The sequence below is a fragment of the Eleutherodactylus coqui genome, chromosome 2, assembly GCF_035609145.1.
Source record: "Eleutherodactylus coqui strain aEleCoq1 chromosome 2, aEleCoq1.hap1, whole genome shotgun sequence".
Lineage (NCBI taxonomy): Eukaryota > Metazoa > Chordata > Amphibia > Anura > Eleutherodactylidae > Eleutherodactylus > Eleutherodactylus coqui.
Window position 1 is genome coordinate 211,482,247 of NC_089838.1, and position 19,868 is coordinate 211,502,114.

Here is a 19,868-nt window from a genome sequence, read left to right on the forward strand (position 1 = left end):
TTTTTTCCAGCGCCACAATGCAGGGAAAAAATAAATAAATACATTTTAAAAAAGCAAAAAACGCTCAATTTGTATGACCCAGTTCAAAAGAATGGGGTACATATTCGTGCAAGATTTTCTCGGCCGTCTAAAAGCGGCCTTTAGTGTATTTTTAACCTTTTCGTGAGCTAACCAATTTAAACCTTAAGAACCAATAAACTGTATACCTTTTCGAGTGGTCATAACTATTTTTTCGTTCATGTAGCTGTATGATGCCTTCTATTTTGCCAGATGTAGTTACTTTTTTATAGAAACCAATTTCTGGGAGCATATGTATTTTTTTTTATGTTGGGCCTTTTTATTTTCAGTCGACAGCTGTATGAGGACTTGTTTTTTTGTGGATCATCATGTAGTTTTTCTTAGTACCGGTTTAAGGTATGTACAACATTATTAAACGGATTCTCTCACAAGATTCTATGGCTAAGGCCTCATGTCCACGGGGAAAATCAGATCCGCTGCAGATTCTCCATGGAGAATCTGCAGCGGGTCCCTCCTGCCCCGCGGACATGAGCGCTGAAAATAAGAATAAATAAGAATAAACTCACCTCCCATCCGCTCCGTTTCTTCTCTTCGCTGCGGCGTCATCTTCTGTGCGTCGCGGCCGGATCTTCTTTCTTCGGCTCGGCGGATGCACATGATGACGTCGGTGACGTGCCCCCCGCATGCGCCGTCATGAAGAAAAAAAGATCCGGCCGCGACGGAGAGAAGATGGCGCCGCGTGAAGAGAAGAAACGGAGCGTGTGAGTAAATCCCGATTTTTGTCTCCCGCGGATCCGGACGGCTTCCATAGGCTTCAATAGAAGCCCGCGGGAGCCGTCCCCGCGGGAGACCCGCATGAAAATGGAGCATGGTCCAGATTTTTTCATGCTCCATTTTTTTTAAAATCCTTTTTATTGACCATCCGCGGGTATTTATCTACCCTGCGGGTGGTCAATGCATCCCTATGGGGTGCGGATCCGCGGGCAGGAGAAGAGTTAAAATCCGCTGCGGATTTTAATTCTTATTTTGCCCGTGGACATGAGCCCTAAGGCTTCTAATACACTTGCAGTCTGTCTGCGTGAAAAGGCTCGGTAGTGCGTGCTGCACCATAGATTACGAGTCCGTATTTGATTGTTTCTTTAACGTTTGACGCACGGCTAAAAAACAAAAAAAAAACAAAACCGCTAGTGCGTTGACAGCCTTACCCTGTGAGTAGAGCAGCACGTACACACAGCCAAGGGCAGGAATATGTAGATGTAGATGTATATATATATTATATACACACACACACACACACACACACACACACACACACACACACACACACACTTCTGGATACATTGGGAGAGCGGTATCTTCAGTATATGGCGATAGGTAAATCATTTAGCGGCATCACATTTATCTTTTCCTAGTTTATTTATAATCAGGCAGCACAATTATAAAAATATTTAGACTGCTCCAAACGCCTCTCACGCATGCAACAGTGAGCTCTTTACGCAAAGCGAAAAATGACTCCATGACAGACTTACACAATCCCAGTTTATCCCTGAGTTTACAAAATGTACATATATACAGTAAATTTCAGTATGTACGATATCAAGTGCTTTGCACAGTCTTCAATATGCAGTTCATCCCATCCTGATAGTGAAGACCAGTAAGATGATGAACATTCAGCAGTTGATATTTTTGAGGACTCATGGTTGACTTGGCAGTCTTCACATCTGTAACACTGACTATAAGGCTTCTAATAGAGCAGGCATTACCCACAGGCTAGATCCACACACAGTGTAAAGTAACACCGTGGAACCGAGCAGAACATCCAAACCAAATTCTGCATGTTTTATGTGCCGATGTGGTTTCCAAAGTAAACAGTGGATTGCAATGAATGAAATCCACAGCATGTTCACAACAGATAAAAGGTGTGCTGCCGATTTGAAAGCCTGCATCACATCTAGAATCCGCTGTGGTTTTTTCACCCGGTGAGTGAATGGAGTTTGTAAGGCCCCATTCTCTAACAATGCACTGTACTTTGTTGTGGAAGTTCAGTGTGGACTCCACAGTGGATCATGTGTGAATCCAGCCTTAAAATACATCACAAGTTTTAGGGACATTTTGTAAAATTTTAAATATAAGCAGGATTTGAAAAAGCAGGAAGTGACTGGTTGAACTTCCTGTTTCTTTCATGTGTAAAGCCCCATTTAGACAGAACATATGTCGGGCAAATGATGCCTGACACTCGTCCCCACACATACTCGCTCTTGTACTACTGCATAAATGATGGACGATGAGCTGAAAGATGATCACTCAGTGTTAATAGCAGCTATTCACTACTGAACAGCCACTATGTTAAGTCAATGGAAAAAGGCAGGGGAGAGCGAGGAGAGAAATCTCCTGCAGCCGCCCCGTCCCCGTTGGCCGCTTTGTGAGTACATGTGGGAACGAGTGTCTAGCATAGTTTGCCCGATATTCGTCCCATCTAAATGGGCCTTTAGTTTGTTGAAGAAATTGTGGTTGAGGAATTACACGTTTTTCAGAATATTTCTGAAATGTAATGCTCTGAAAAATGGAAAGTGACTAATGAGCAAGATGTCATCGGCTAAGGTCCCTGGATGTTCTGCTTCCAAGTTTCCTTTCTTCAGGCGTCAGTCTGGTGAAGAAAGGGTGTCTAAGGGCTTCATCCAACGAGATTCTCAGTGTGGGACTATACTCCAGCATCCTTTGGAGCAGATCAAATAACTCATTATGCTCAGGAGAATCTTCTTTCTTGTAGGTCTAATAAAAGGAGCCAAAAAAGGCAAATGTTCTGAAATCAATAGTTTGCAAAGTTGTACTACATCTTTAAAAAGAAACCCATGATGTTCAACATACAGTCTAACCTGCAGGCAGCAGCGGAAGAACTGAGCAGATTGATATGCCGAGTCTTTTCCCATAAAACTATGTAATTTGTATTTTAAATTTGTTTCAATCCCCTTTTTATGCTTAAGATGGGGAATGCTGTCAATCAATGATAAGACCATCCACTGGCCTCCTTTTTTGTATTAAAGGTTTATAAGTATGGATGGGCTTGATGTAACTAGAAACAACATTTTTGTTGGACAACCTTTAGACTGGGTTCACATGGGGCAGACTTTCCAGGCAGACTTTCTGCACGGAAATTCCGCCGGCAATTTTTATTTCAGGATAAAGCAGCAAAGTTGATGAGATTTGCAAAAATCTCATCCACATGCTGCGAAGAAGCCGTTGTGGCCAAGCCCAGATAAAACGGACATGCCGGCGGAATTAAACGTCGCAGCATGTCAATTATATCGCAGCCTTTGCTGCAGCCTCTCTTGTCTCCATAAATGGCACGAGTCTTGAAGCTGCATTTCTGCCCCGGAAATCTTGTGGCATTTCCATGCGGTCATCCCAAAGGATTTACGCCCCATGTGAACCCAGCCTTAAAGTCTATAGTACAAAAAACACTACGGACAAAAAAAAAAAAAAAAAAAAAAAAAGAGGTGGTGAATTTATCGCAACTGGCATTTCACATGGCAGTGTTACTCTAACATGCGCTGGAGAGGATCCATCTTATGCACCTAAAGCAAAATTAGCTCTATAAAACTTATGTCAAACAGTAAATTTGTAGGAACTCTGCCCCTTACACCAGTCCCCACCCACTTGAAAAAGTGCATCAGATCTACCGTATATTCCGGCGTATAAGACGACCCCTCAACTGTCACCTTATACGCCAGGAATACAGTGGTGCAAAAAAAAAAAAAACAAAAACACATTACTCACCTTCCCCGGCGCTGCTGCAGGCTGTCGCTCCCTCCTGGTCCCCGGCAGAGCATTGCTTTCTGGACGCAGGGCCGTCGGCCAATCACAGCCATACAATGACATCATTGAATGGCTGTGATTGGCTAAAAACACACGTGCCTTCAGCCAATTACAGCCATTCAATGACATCATTGAATGGCTGTGATTGGCTGAAGGCGCACGTGTGTTATCACAGTATTAGCTTTCTGGAGGCGGGGATTTCAAGCCCTGCGTCCAGAAAGCAATGCTCTGCCGGGGACCAGGAGGGAGCGACAGCCTGCAGCAGCGCCGCAGAACGCCGGGGGAGGTGAGTAATGATTTTTTATTTTATTTTTTTTGACACTTTCTTTTTTTTGTATTACCGGCGTATAAGACGACCCCCGACTTCAGAGCAGATTTTTCGGGGTTCAAAAGTAGTCTTATACAGCGGTATATACGGTAATTTATACTTTTAATATGGAAAATATTGTACAATGATAAATATAGTCTACATACAATTTTTGTTGGCCAAAACGATCAGATGTACCATTCATTTTGACACCAATTGTCTAAGTACAGATGTACAAGTTTGGGATGAACTCTACTAATTAGGGAATGGATATTACATATAGAGGAGTCCTACCTTACCTTGGGCACAAGATATCCCAAGAATGCATGCTGATCAGCTTTGGAGAGAAATGATTCTTCTCTTTCACTCTAAGGGCTTATTCAGACAGGCGTATATCGGTCGGATTTTCACGCTGACCGATATACGTTGCCCCTCTCTGCAAAGGGTAGGAGGCGGGCCAGGAGCTAGTGCATTGAGCTCCTGCCCCCTCTCCGCCCCTCGCCACTGTTTGCAATGGGTGGGACAGGGGCGGAGCTAAGTTCCACCCCTCCCATTGCAAACAGTGGCAAGAGGCAGAGAGGGGGCAGGAGCTCAATGCACTAGCTCCCGGCCCGCCTCGCCTCCTCCCCCTGCAGAGAGGGACAGCACACATCGGTCGGGCTGGTCATTTTTTGAGTGTCTCAAAACAAGGTCAAGGTATAAAAGGACACATGTGTATAATAAGCAGATTGTCCACAGACCTAGTTTCAAAGTAGCACAGTCCTACCAAATACAACAAAACCAAGTTACTACTTACCTTTAAGGGATGGCAATTTTTACTGACATATCGACCATCTGCAGAAGTCTCATCCCAGATCAATGATCCATTTCTGAAATATTTTTGTTTCCTTTTTAAAAAAAACAAGGAAAAGAATTAATCTTACACGTTCAAACACAACGCCATTTAGTTTTGCTTGAGAAAAGCTTTTACTTATTGACTTAAAGGAGTTCTGTCCAAAAAAAAAAAAAAAAAAAAATCTATACTTTAAATAAATTATTCCCCAGATCTTCACCTCCCCGATCTTCTCCCGCTGCCTCCATTCTCCCAGGTCACCCCTCCTCTAGCCAGCCGGATCCTCTTCTTCCTGTAGAGCAATGTACGCTACAGGTCAGTAGTGACATAGCGTTCACTCCCTAGCAGGGCATGCTAAATCCTCGGCAGCATGCTTTAGCGCAACAGCGCAAGGTCTCACTGCGGGTGGTTCATATACTATACGAAACACTAGCAGCGAGATATCTCACATGTGCGCTAAAGCAGGTAGCCAAGGATTCGGCATTCACTGCTAGGGAGTAAACGCTACGTCACTCAGAGTTCACTGACCTGCAGGAAGTGAACTGCAGCTACTGGACTCTCTAAAAACAGGAAGATGAGGATCTGGCCGGTTTGTGGCGAGGTGACCCGGGGGACTGGAGGAGCCAGGAGAAGATAGGCGAGTAGAAGATGCGGTAAGAACACTGCCTGGGAGAAAGAGGCAAGTATTGATTTTTTTTCTCTAATGACAAAACCCCTTTAAAAAGGGACACACTCATCTCAGACACTTGACATACCCACAGGATATGCCAGAAGTATTGGATAGAGGCATGCCACCGATCTCTCTCAAAAACGGTCACGTCCTCCTCAATCCACCTCTGCTGACTGAAATGGCCAGGATTATGGAAACAGCTGAACTTCCATAGAAGTGAATGGAAGTTGCATAAAACAGCACAGCAAGCTTACCGTGTTACAATATCTTTGGAACTCCCATTCACTTCTATGAAACTCATGGAAACGGCATAGGACAATATGTTCAGCTGTTTCCATAATCCTGGCCACAAGGTGACCTCGATTCCCGTATTAGCCAACACCCCTTTAATGTATGGATATAATGTTGTTACATAAGACTGTACAAAACAGTTTCAAACAAGAAAATAAATGGCAGAACAACTATGCTTTCTTCTTACTTTGTTTTGTATACCATGCGGCGAGGCAGCGGTCCAAGGATTTTCTCCATCATTACTAAGTGTTCTCGATTATCATGCGTCTGGTCAAAGAAATCGTAATCAGGATATATGCAATTAAATATATACACATTCTCTGTTATAATAACCTTTGTTCATGTGCAGGATGCTAATTACGATGATTGAAAAGAGTGTGACAACTCTGGATGCCATACACTAGCAGTCAGCACTAGAATCTTTGAAGAACTTAGGGAAAGAATGATCAAAAGTCCACTTTAAAGTAAAATGAGCAATTTTCATTAAAAGTTTCACAACTCGTCAAGCCTAAAGTATAAAATGAAATGGAATTTTAAACAGCAACACATGCAGGGAACATTTGTAAAGCTGAAAACCCTGTTATACGATAAAAATGGCTTTAGCTTTTCCTTAATCATCATCTGGGACATTGCCCAATTTTGGCAAATGATCATAGTAAATATGGTATTCCGTTGGCACAAATTGTTTAAAACCCTGTAAAAATTTTTTTATATATATATATATATATATATATATATATATATATATATATATATAAATAAATCAATCACTGGATTTGTCCACATGTAATGGAAGAAGAGTAGAGTACAAATTATTCAATGTTCTAACAATTTTTTAATTCTCTTTTGTGATTTTTGACAAAGTCCAAGGCCTACTGTAAGCATTGTGATGCTGCACATCATGAAGCATTCCACTGACTTTTTTTTTTCTAGTATGATAAAAAGATATCAAAATTTTTGAACACGTCCCGTTTACATCATTCTTCCAGCAACAGTGTTTTTTTTTTCTGCAAGGCTCTGGAATAGACCATGATAAATATATATGCCTTCATTAACGTATTCTATGACATTATTATATGAGCAGTCTTTCCCTGAGCTTTTCAATTAAAACAGTAATTATTTTTGTCAACCACTGAAGCAAGGAAGACTGCCAAAGCTAAAAGTTATAACACAAGAAAATAAATGTACTATGTCAATATATCTTATATGAATAATCCAGAGACCGATGTGCGATGTGGAAATACATAACTGCTCACAATTCAAACTATCTGTCCTGTAAATGCCAAGTTCTCTATTGATACATGGAGGACACCAAACACAATTACCTGGAAGAGAGTGGATCCAGTGTAATACTCGAACAGGATGCAGCCCAAGCTCCAAACATCACAAGGCTGAGCCCAGCCTAGCTCTGTAATAAAAGATAAAAATGCGAGTTATAAAACTCAGCCCTATTATGTGGCAACAGAATATACCAAGGACAATTATCATGACTTCACAAGATCAACCTTTTTTTTTTTTTTTTAAATATCAAGCAATTTGAGCGACTTCTAATGAAGCCCGATCATTAGTACTGGACTAGCGACATGGGATGCTATGGACATCAAGTAGGGTTAGAGAAAGATGTCAAGAAGTAGTCTGACAAATGTAGCTGACTACAAACATGGGTGCTCCAACAAGTGTTTCTGTATGCACAACTCATCTTTCTTTAGCACGGATGGGCAATAACAGAACACAGTTCCAGGATTATTGTTGAGAAAAACAGGAAAGCAAGACTCCAATGGTCAAATTTTTGTGTTCTTGATCAGAGCTATGGAAAGTCATCATCTGGTCAAGTGAATCCACAAATAAATTGGAGGATCAGAATTTAGTACAAGCAGCATGAATTGATGAACCCTTCCTGTCACCTATTTAGAGAATGTCAGTACCTTCATCTAATTTGCTGCTGCAAGAATCTGTCTTGTCTACATGGGCCAATAATCCTGCAAAATGATTTCAACACCTAGTGGAATCTATGCCACAACAAACTGCTGCATTCTGAAGGTCAAAGGAGGTCCAACATACTAGTAAATGGGTGCCTCTAATAAAGTGGTCATTCAGTGTATTCTTCCTATACATTACACAAATCAAATGTGATGAATATGAACGAAAAGGGGGACATAAGTAGAAAACAGTGGTTATTGATAAAGACATACATCTCATAAGTAAATGTTATACTCAAACAGGTTACCCTACATTTATTTTTTAATCTCATATTTTAGTTACATTTTCACCATACGATCCATTATAGAATATACAATTTTCTGGAAGAGTAACTGCACGTTCAATGTATTTTTTTCCTTAATTCTAAAGGCCAACCGATTTTAAGCATTTATTTTCAATATATTGAACTAATTCTGGACACTTTAATTTTTTTATGGTTTAAAGGTTTCCCATCCTACACAACAACATGCTGGACCTGTGTGGGGTGGGGGGGGGGTGGGGGGGGGGGGACTCAAAATTCTACAAAGCTAACTGCCCCCCAATTATTACCTCAAATGTTTTAAATATATTCATGAGAGAGAAAAAAGAAAAAAAAAAAAAAAAAACATCAAAACCCCGATTTTAATCATTTTCACCTTAGCAGCTGGAAAATTTGCACATTTACACCAAAAACTTATTTTCCAGCACAAACTTTAGGTACCAGCAAAATTACGCTGCTTTGCACGGGTCTATTTAGTGTAACTGTTTGTAGTTTGTGCCGGTGATTAAAAACTTTGTTTGCTACTGACATGACGGCAACATCTTTATAGCACCAAACTAGCGACATAGGTAAATCATGCGCTTCAGACGGCTACAGCTCATATATGCTTTTGTATTCCGATTTTTCTGCAAATATGTCAAACAGTAGGTCCTAGGAAGCTGAAACATGGTTAATACCTTCTGAGTCGCCTATTTTAATAATTTACCTATGTTTCAAATTTGCTGGATATTCGTTCAGTCGTTTGGCAGTGCATTAAAAAAAATAAAAATAAATTTTTTAAAATATATATGTATTTTACACACACACACACACACACACACACACACACACACACACACACACACACACACACACACACACACACACACGACGACCGACCCCCAACTGTTAAATTATACGCAGGGAATACGCTGTAGGTAATTTTTAAATATTCCCCTCCCGCGGGACTGCTGCAGCCTGTCGCTCCCTTCCACCACGCCAACAGAGCATTGCTTTCTGGATGCGGGGCTTGAATGACTCCGCCTCCAGAAAGCTAATGCTCTGATTGGCTAACTCACGGCGTCAGCCAATAAAGGCTGGCGCTGCGTTAACCAATCACAGCCATTCAATGACATCTTTGAACGGCTGTGATTAGTTAACCTAGCGCTGGCATTCATTGGCTGGTGCTGCGCTGAGTTAGCCAATCAGAGCATTTCTGGAGGCGGAGCATTCAAGCCCCAGATCCAGGAAGCAATGCTCTATCGGCGTGGATTAGGGAGCGACAGCCTGCAGCAGCACAGCGGAGGGGGAGTATTGATTTTTTTTCTATAGCGTATTCCCAGCATACAAGACGACCCCCGACTTTGGAGAAGATTTTCCTGGGTTAAAAATTAGTCTTATTCGCCAGAAAATACGATAATATTTTTTATAGTAATATTTATTTCAAAACACATAAGTACATAAATATATAATATTGTAATGTTCAATTTATTATAGTAGCCAAGGTCCTGCATCCTATATTAACTTCTATTCAAACTACCTCAAGAGCTAATGTCATTGAAATCCATCATCCATTGCAGAGTAATTAGGCAAGCAATAAATCTACACAATTTTATTTACTATCCTCCTGAGACCTTCCTAGGAATAGTTCTACAACAAATAAAAGAGTAACTCACCCAAAAGAACCTCTGGAGGGCGATAGTGACGCGTGGCAACAATGGTGCTATGATATTCGTGGTCAAAAGTAGCACTGCCAAAGTCTATAATGCGGATGCTGGGATTCCTTACACATTTTTCTTCACAGTTCTGCCCTTACAGGGAGAAAAAGACTTGAGGCACACAAAAAAAAAAACGGTCTTCCAACGTATTTAAGAAGGTTTTTCTTGTGCTCTTGTATTAGGCTAGATTCACATCACATTTTTTGTCAAACAGTTGATGTATACATTGTTTACTCCATAAAAACAAACATACTGATAGAAAGGTTGGATGTGTACACAGTTGACACGATTTTTCATTATTATGAATGTTAAACGGTAACCAGAATAGTATATATCTGTATACTGTTTTTTTACAGGATAGAAAACTGCAGCTTGCTATACTCCTCAGTCCTGTAAAATAAAACATACAAACATGTATGCTAAGACTATGTTCACATCTGCATTAGGGAATTCAATTTTCCTGCTCCGTTATGGAAGCAGGAAAACTGAATCCCCTGGCATTTTATTACAGAAGCAAACGGACCCCGTTGACTAACAGTGTCCCTTTGGGCCATCCAGCATTTTACCAGTTGTATTCTACCCGCCCTAAACAAAAGTTATTCAATGCATTATATGGTACATTAAATAGTACTTTTGAATAAAAGAAAAAAAACAACAAAACACGTTTTGCAAACAAACCCTTATACAACCATCGACAGAAAATATAAAAGTATTGAAGTTCCTGAAAGACTGAGATAAAAAAAAAACAACAATGAAGAAAAAAAAAAAACTGCTCTGATAGAAAGTGGTTAAAAAGTAGTTATCAAATGTCTTCTGTTTTCACTGCCATCAGTAAAATTAGAGGCGCTGCATTGTCTGTGGGAAGACTTTCACCAATATTGGTGAAAACTAATGGAATGCAAAAATAATGCAAAGAGATTTGAAACACCTGAACCCACACATTGATGGCACAGTCCCACAAAGCATTCACCGTATATCAGATTGGCAGCTGCTCTGCAGCCGAACGCTCCAGGCATCTACAGCTCACTAATGATTTAAAGAGGTTTTCCAGGGAAGATACCATTGATGAACTATCCACAAGTTCGGTTATCAATAGTTGATTGGCTGGAACCTACTTTCTCAGGACCCCAACCAATCAGTTGATCAGGCAACTGTTGAAAGTGCTGCAAATACACAGGGGTCAAAAGCAGTAGCCACTGCTGCGACCCCTGTTCAATGGCCGGCACGTGTAATTGCAGGCGTAGCTCCCACTGAAATCAATAAGAACTGCACTTTCAATTACAAGTGCTGGCCACTACGCTGGGGTCGGAAAAGCAGCTTCCACTGCAACCACTATGTATTTGACGCCCACAGCTGCTGATTAGTCCGGGTCCCGAACAGTAGACCCCAGCTGATCAACCATTGATGACCTATCCTCAGGATAAGCCATCAATAGAATCTTCTTTGGAAAACCCCTTTACATTTTTGATGGTTTAGTTACTAGACATGCAATCAGATCATTAACAGATATCGTAGATAGTGGCAAGTTCAGCAAACTTTTCAGCTGACTTTTTTTATTTTTTATTTGTAGGACTAGATTTCAAGTGCAGCCGAGTATCCATGTGTTTTGAATGGGGAGAGGGGAAAAAAGCTGCAGACACTCACCTCTGGCTGCAACTTCTCTCTCTTGAGAACAAAGGACTGGGCATGATGAAAGTCAACATGCTCCATCCCTCCCTCCCTGAACATACTGTATGCCAAATGAATGTTGGCTAAAGATCTCATACATATTAGATGGTTGGCCGCTCTATAATTGACAGGTTCATCCAATGCTAGTATAATGGATATGACCACCCTTCGTACCAGCAGGAAATGTTTTCGGCTCACCTGTGCTTCATTGTAGGAAGTGTTAAAATCAGAATTCACAAACAGAATATTCTCAGGTTTTAAATCAGTGTGCGTCAGTTTGTTGTCATGTAGGACTGTAAGAAGAAGAGAGATGGACAACCATGTATTAAGTTACATTGTGAGATATCTATGAATTTCTGTCAGTCATTTTTAGTAAAGACGTTTGTTGCATCATACAGTGCAAATCTGTACAGACAGAAGAAAGGGGAAGACAAAAATAGAGGTTGATAGAATAAAGAGACAATGTGAGTACAAATGTCTGAAGGTGTTGATGACCATAGGGATAGAACATATTTCATATCAGAGTATTGCATATTTTGACTAATCAAATAATATTCCCAAGCAGACAGGTAGTTTATATAGGGCTTTTCCAGGTTTGAATAATTCATCAGAAAGGGTCCGCCCCATGGGCTCTGCAGGGTGCATCTCTAATCAATTTACCCTGAGCTTATGGTAGGAGACTAGCTACTATGTCATCTCCCATACACAGAGGAGATCCTGATCCCACATCTACAGCACACCCTATGAAGCAGCAGCTAGAGGACATTATACATCAGCCTGGAGCATGGTAGCTGTGAATCCAAATGGATGGATTTTAGCAGTCTGTCAGAGTGAACTATCAGTCATGGGGCAGAAGAGAGAAGAAGTGGAGAAAGATATTTTTCTCAAAAAAAAATTTTTTTTATATATTATAATAAAGTTTTATATTCACTTGCACCATTGGTTTATGGAAAATTTGTTGAAACATCAGTGCATATGTCAATTTAAAAATAAATAAATAAATAAATTTTATTCAATGTACATAATTCTCCAACTCATATTTATGTCACTTACTGGTAGAGCGGATTTCAGTTGTGTTCAGATACCAGTAGTGCAATACTTTGTGGCAAAACCAGATATAGTTACAATTAAAGAGACTGTCACTATCTTTTTGCACCACTATCTGAGGTCAGCATAAGGTAGTGACATAAACGGATTACAGTGATATGTCTGCTGTGTGGATCCGTGCAGTAGTTTGAGAAACTTTCCTTTTATTAGTAGCAGCAAATGCATAAAATGAATACTTAAAAAGTAGTCCTGGATATTCATGAGCAGCAGTCTATTTACACCCACCCCGCCCTCCAGCCAATGATTGACTGACGTCTGCCTCTTACTGTGCATAGAGCTAGAGCTGACAATCATTGGCTGGAGGTTGGGGTGCAGCTCATGAATATGCAGGACTAGTTCTGTCTCTGGCTGCTACACTACCTTATGGTGCTTTCACTGAGGGCTGCTAAAAGCTAGTGAGAGTCTCTTTAAGTCAATGTGAATAGCATTTTACATTTATAACTAACTTACACTTTATTGCATGAAACAGCTGGAAGGCCATGTCCCTGATCTGCTTCAGTGGGTATGGCAGATAGTTGTTCTCCTTCTGGAAATCAAAAGTGCTTTTTCCAAGCAATTCAAAAGCAATGCACGCATGTCCATGGTAATCAAATGAATCCCACATCATTACACACATGCTAGGGACAGAAATATACAAGTTAGAAAGCCATGCCAGGACATAACAGGTTGGATCAAGCTAAAAAGAAAAATAGTAAATGGAATTATGAGCCACTTTTTCTGTCAACTAAGCCTAGATCTAACCAGATGGGAACGCTATACCTTTCATGGTTGGGCCGTAGCCATAGTGTAAAAATGACCTTACTACCAAAACTGCTTTATCTGTTCAGAACACTTCCCATTTCTGTACCTGCATCAGATCTCCAACTATTTCAAAGAAAAATATTAACGTTTATCTGGGCACAAACGAAGAATATCCAATTCCATAATGTATCTACATAAGAAGTTTGGTGGTCTCTCCGTGCTATGTATTTTTAAGTATTTTAAAGCAGCTCGCTTGGCCATCTTTGCTGGCTCCCAGGCCCCACTATGGACCTACATTGAGGCAATGCAATTCTCTCCTCATAACTGGCTGTCCCTACTCTGGACTAAGCTACCCTTCCCGCCTAAGTTTAGAAGCATAGCACCATTTTCATTTTTCTCCATTTTGTTATGGAGACAGGTTAGATTCAAATTATCCCCCAGTAATATCCCATCCCCTCTCACCCCACTGCTATATAATCTGGCTTTTTCACGTGGCTTAGATGCTGCACACTGTGTGATGGCAAACAAATAAGTTTACCTCTTTATAGGATTTTCTCATACATGGTAAATTGATCTTGTTATCATCCTTTAATAGCCAATATAAACCCCCTCCGAAAGAATGGTGGAGAACAATGCAGGTCTTCCATTTTTGGTCCTCTATTATGCCATCATCGACAAAAGTAGGGATGAACTGCATGGAAGCCATATGTTAATTTTGCCCCATACATCCAGGTACCTTATCTCACTTCTATATTATCCTGAGACATTACAGGACTCCAACCTTCTCTTCATGCTTCAATAGGAGTCAGAATTACACTCCTCGCTGACATTAGAGCGTTGGCACCACTGTTGTGAGACTATGAGCAAAAACAGCTGGCAAGTGTCCCTGACGGAGACCTCCTTAAAGGTGCTGCACAGAGCTTATCTACTTCCCACGAGGCTTCATGCTATTTACCCAAGGTCTCCAGTTTATGTTTCCGTGGCTGTGATGAGGGCTCACATCACCACATTTAGTGAACCTGCCCAATTGCACAGACTTTCTGGAAAAGTCTCTCACCTCATAGCCTCTGTTACTGGGAAGAGTCCTGGACTCAACCATTTTGTCTTACTAGGAGACAAACCTGCGGGTATGTGCAATGCGTCCTTCAAACTTCTGCAGTACATTACAATGGCAGCACGTATCTGGATAGCACAACAGTGGCGAAAACCAACACTCCCATTTGAGCCACTTATATCTCGCATGAACAAAATTGTTTTAAACGAAAAACTTACTGCTATACGTCAGAATAAAATCAGTGTGAAAGGATATGGGAGCCTTGGATAGCTTATGTTAATGTGCCAAACCTCCATTATTTTGTGAGACTCTAATAGGGAGAATTGGTTAATAAATCACCTGGAGATGAACGGTAATATACAAGCTGAACTGGACCTACTCAACTTCAACTTCCCAGACAAAGGAGACACTTTGATACAGCCCTTCCTCATATAATATATAGGGTTATTCTTAATATTCTCTGCATACTATACTTTTTTTTAATGTTAAAATGTTGATGAATCTCTGTACTACATTGAAAACTGTCTTCTCCCCCTGCGTGGGGTCTTTGCCGCAGAGCATTGCCATCTTACTAGTTAAATCTCAAATTCTTTTGAAACATAAGAAAAATAGCATGCATATTTGTACTACACCAACTGGTCACATAAGACTGGTAGAGTTTTATGAAATTTTGGCATTGGGATGGCAATAAATGGTCAGCTGCACTGTATCAGCAACTACATATGTGCAATCCTAAACCGTTAGATAAAAGGGATGCAGAGTGGCCATAAGAGGCTTGTTTGTAATGTTATGTCAAAGATGCAAAGCAACCTGAGCTGATGAATTGTTGTACTGGCTGATTTGTGACAGGGTCAAGTGTCCCCCCACAAAAAAAAAAAACGGTCCAATTTCCAGCCCTCAACCAATGACAATGGAGGCATGGAAACAATGAACAAGAAGTAGAGGAAATGTTAGTATGGCCCTAAAATAACTAAAAAAGAACCTGTTAAAAAAAAAAAAAACCCAAAAAACAACACAAAACGTTTTGATCAGTGCTGTGTAAAGGCGTAATAAAATGTCTGAGTCAATGCAAAGCCCGTTGATCCTAGCCAAAAGGGCATAGCACTCCATTGAGCACTTCTGCCCTATTAGTTTAGGTTTGGGGGAGGGTGGAGGGATTTATAATTTTTTTAGTCACCTCAGGGAATTCAAAATTTTTAACCGTTTTTTGTCTTCACACTTGCACTTACTGGTATTATTCTCTATTGGACAACTGCAGAACTGCAGTGGCCTAGTAGAAAATAAAACCAGTGTTAGCAAGTATCGATCAAATACAGATATAGCACCTGCTTGCAGCCATCCGTTACCCGTCTGTATTACAAACATGTTTGAATACGCTTGTGTGAAACCGGCCTAAGTCTGAAAGTCAGATTATAACAAGCCATTGCTAATCCCTATACATTTTCATGAAACACAGTGGTTTTAAATCATAAGTTAGGCAGTGATGTAGGGAAAGATGTTCTTACTTTTTATTTTCCCTGTCTTGTTCCTGAATTTTCTTCAGCACATTTATCTCCAGCTGGGCAGCCTCCCTGTACTTTTTTACATTCCGGATGATCTTCAGAGCAACTTTGGTGCCGCCTCTAAAAGCCATATAAAAAAATAAGCCATAGTAAATGGCCAGCTGAAAGGGAACCTGTCACCTGGTTTCATCCTTGTAAACCATTAAGAGCATGTTATCCATCATGAAGAAAGCGGTCAAAACAGGTTTCCATTATGGCCCATTAGCCCCACATACCTTTTGAAATTAAAGTTTAACATTTCGGACCCTATGTTAACTAGTCCGAAGAGTGTACCTGGACCATGCCAGCTGTCTGGTGTATGTTCTGTAAGCCAACCCAGATCATCCACAGGCCAGTGAAGATGCGGCCATAAAAAGGTGTCAGAGCGGGACGCTGTATGTGCAGTTTGCTTTGCTGTTTTGTGGGCAGACTTAGCAGGCTACATGCGCTGGTCCTGCTTTGACTTTCGCGACAATAGCATTTTCACCAGCTTGTGAATCAGAAAAGGCTGGCTTACAGAGAATATTCATACCAACTGGCCTAGTGTGGGTACGTCGGCAGGACTGCTCAGATCTAATTGTAAAACTTTCAAAAATGTATTGGAGGCTAATGGTCAATACTTGAAATATGTCTGAATGCTTGCTTCATGACTGATAACATGTTGCCAATGTTTTACAAGAGTGAAACCTAGTGATAGGTTCCCTTTAATTCCTCAAGTATTCCAGTTTGGTTTTACGCCGAGCAGTAATAGGGCAACCAAAATAAGTGCATGAGGCCTCTACTGAACATACATTGGCCTCCAGTTCCATATGGAGTTTTTTTTCTGTCAGATTCCGTAGGCATGCTCCACTGGATGTAGTACAAAGGCTATAAAAAGTCTACACACCCCTGTTTAAATGCCATGTTTAAGATTAATCATTTCAGATGTATTTCAGCCCTCAATGTGACCAATCTTCTGTACAATTCCACTGAGAAACAACCAATCATTTAGGGTGCAAAAACAAAAACTAAAATAACATGATTACATAAATGTGATCTCCCTCTTCTATTTGGAGCGGTGATAGTGTTCAGAATTAGCCAATCACATTTAAACTCATGTTAAATAGTAGTCAGTACACGGCTGCCAGGGATTCGGATTTTCCCCATATATAGTTCAGCTGTTCCAGTAGGATTTTTCCGACATTTTCTTAGTTGCATTTTTCAGCACAAGCCATGAAGAGCTCACAGCACATCAAAGGGACCTGATTGTTGAAAGGTGTCAGTCAGGAGATGGGACCAAAACATCGCCAAGGCATTACATATATCAGGGAACACAGTGAAGACGGTCATCAAGACATGGATTAAATTTGGCGCAACAGTAACATTACCAAGTATTAGACGTCCCTTAAAAATTGATGAAAAGACTAAAACAACATTAAAGGAGCTGCAGGAGTTTCTGGCAAGTGCTGGTTGTGTAGTGCATGTGACAACCACCTTCCGTATTCTTCATGTCTGGGCGGTAGGGTGGAAAGACAGAAGCCTTCTCTAAAAGAAAAACATCCAAGCCCGGCTACGTTTTCCCAAAACCTACATCAAGTCTGCCAAAAGTATATGGGAGAACGTGTTATGGGAGAATGTGTTATGTCTGATGAGACCGAGGGGGACTTTTTGTCCATAATTCCAAAAAGTATGTTTGGTGTAACACTACGCATCACCAGAAGAACACCAGACCCGCAGTGAAACATGGTGGAGGCAGCACTATGCTTTGGGGCGGTTTTTCTGCTGCTGGAACTGTGGCTTTAGTGAAGGTGGAGGAAATTATGAACACTTCTAAATATCAGTCCCTTATTAATACAAAATCTTCAGGCCTCTGCTAAAAAAGCTTAAGAGGAATTTCTCCTTTCCGCACAACAATGACCCAAAGCTGACCTCCCAATCTTCTGGCGAAGCCATTCTCTTGTTGAAGATCGAAGTTTTGGAGTTGCCCAACCAGAGCCCTGTTCGGAATGCCTTTAAAAAAAAAAATCTGTGAATTGACCGGAAGAGGGTAGTACACACAAAGTGCCCTCGTAATCTGACAGATTTGGAGCACTTTTGAAAGGGAGAAAGGGTAAAGACTTCAAGATGTGCCATGCTGATAGACTTCTACCCAAAAATACTGAATGCTGTCCAAGTTAAAGAATACATCAACAACAAATTCGTATTAGGGTGTGCATATTTATGCAGCTACATTATTTTAGCTTTTTATTTTACATTTTTCCACCTGAAAAAATTTCAATGGAATTGTACAGCTAATGTGTCACATTAGAGGAAAGAAACCTGAAATGATTCATCTGTAAGATTTTTTTAAACATTTTAAAACTGTATAAAGATTTACTTCTCTAAAAGCCTTATGGCCCCCAGCAGAGCCTATACAGCTGCATATGGAGCCTGGGTGACCTCCATGCACTGTGCTCTGCCTGATCATAACCCACAAGAAAGCATGTGTCATGACAAACCTGTGCCGGTCGAAGCACTCCACCACTCTGCCAAAAGTCCCCTCTCCTAGAATTCTCACAATTTCATCTAAAAGACACAAAGGGGTGATAAGACATTAAGGCAATAAAATGGGTAGGAATTAAGCCAAGCTTTATATAAAACTGACCAGCACCTTCACTGCTATGCAGATTTCCAGAGTCCATCTATCAACTATTGCATTTCCATATATTATACATAGCACCCAGTAGCTAAAGTAGGCGATCATTCAAAAACTACACTTACGTAAATGTATGTTCCAAAAATAGGACGGATGTTCCTAAGCTTGCTGTGCAGAGTACTAAGGGAATACTCCGCTACTGACAGGAAGATTCAAAGTGTGTTAGAAGGGCTGAAGTCAAGAACAACATCACTAACAGAACTGTTTATCACTAAAAAGGGATTGTGCCACAACAAAATATTACATTTCTCTTTTAAATCATGCAAAAAAGTATGTCTACAGGAATCATTTGCCATAGGCACACATGCCCAGTACTTCAGTCGTCTTGGGTGATGCAGCGATTCCAGCGATTGTACAGGTCATAGTAACATAGTAACATAGTATGTAAGGCCGAATGAAGACATTGTCCATCTAGTCCAGCCTGTCTATCCTACTGTGTTGATCCAGAGGAAGGCAAAAAACCCCAAGGCCAGAAGCCAATTAGCCCTTTTGGGGGGAAAATTCCTTCCCGACTCCCTAATGGCAATCAGACTGTTCCCTGGATCAACCCCTAATAGTTCCTACCTGCCTATATACCATTGGTCAGCCAATGTGAAGAAGCACTTTAGAAGCAGCTTTTCACAAGCACTGGACTCAAGGTTGACTCAGCCTTCCATCCTCCCAGGGTTGGTAAAATGGGTACCCAGCTTGCTGGGGGGTAAAAGATGACTGGGGAAGGCAATGGCAAACCACCCCGCAAAACAGTCTGCCAAAAAAAACACCATGATGTGACGTCACCCTAGGAGCCGTAGCTTGGTGCTTGCAGCGGGGAACTTTACCTTACCTCGCTGGGAAGGGAATCAAAAGTAAACCAGGGGGGGGCATTACAAGTATGTATGGACCTGCAATATTTAGACATTGGGGCATTTTTTAAAAACGATTCCTTATGAAAACCGGTTCAGCTTTGCGTGATGTACATGAGAAATGCAATATTTAATCATGGGATAACCCTTTAAAAGCAAAAAATACTGCAATAAAGAGATCGAAGACAAAAGCACAGTCCATTAACTTTTAGTTAAGGAAATAATATAGCTGCCACAGGGACTCTGCAGGTCTGCCAAGTAGTGAAAGGGATGGTTATACAAAATATACTACACTGATCTGACCCTGCCTCTCACTTCATGTCCCTCAGCCCTGCAGATATCTTATGGGGAAGGGAAAGTCTGGAAAAAAA

The 19,868-nt window shown here is 40.9% G+C and overlaps 1 protein-coding gene across 3 annotated transcripts in view; it reads right to left on the reverse strand.

Annotated features, from left to right (window-relative positions):
* Positions 1 to 1,415: 1,415 nt before the first annotated feature.
* Positions 1,416 to 19,868, reverse strand: part of CLK3 (CDC like kinase 3) — a 31,927-nt gene continuing 13,474 nt past the window's right edge. For 2 of the 3 annotated variants that reach the window (XM_066592415.1, XM_066592414.1), the window contains exons 6-14: positions 18,459 to 18,525; positions 15,946 to 16,062; positions 13,096 to 13,262; positions 11,737 to 11,831; positions 9,829 to 9,958; positions 7,260 to 7,342; positions 6,122 to 6,201; positions 4,938 to 5,028; positions 1,416 to 2,790 (exon numbers count right to left, since the gene is read on the reverse strand). In XM_066592415.1, coding sequence (XP_066448512.1) covers positions 2,608 to 2,790; positions 4,938 to 5,028; positions 6,122 to 6,201; positions 7,260 to 7,342; positions 9,829 to 9,958; positions 11,737 to 11,831; positions 13,096 to 13,262; positions 15,946 to 16,062; positions 18,459 to 18,525 — 1,013 coding nt within the window. In that variant the 3' untranslated portion in view covers positions 1,416 to 2,607. Of the gene's footprint in view, positions 2,791 to 4,937; positions 5,029 to 6,121; positions 6,202 to 7,259; positions 7,343 to 9,828; positions 9,959 to 11,736; positions 11,832 to 13,095; positions 13,263 to 15,945; positions 16,063 to 18,458; positions 18,526 to 18,720; positions 19,094 to 19,868 lie in introns of those variants that run through there. The other variant, XM_066592416.1, reaches the window with a different exon arrangement.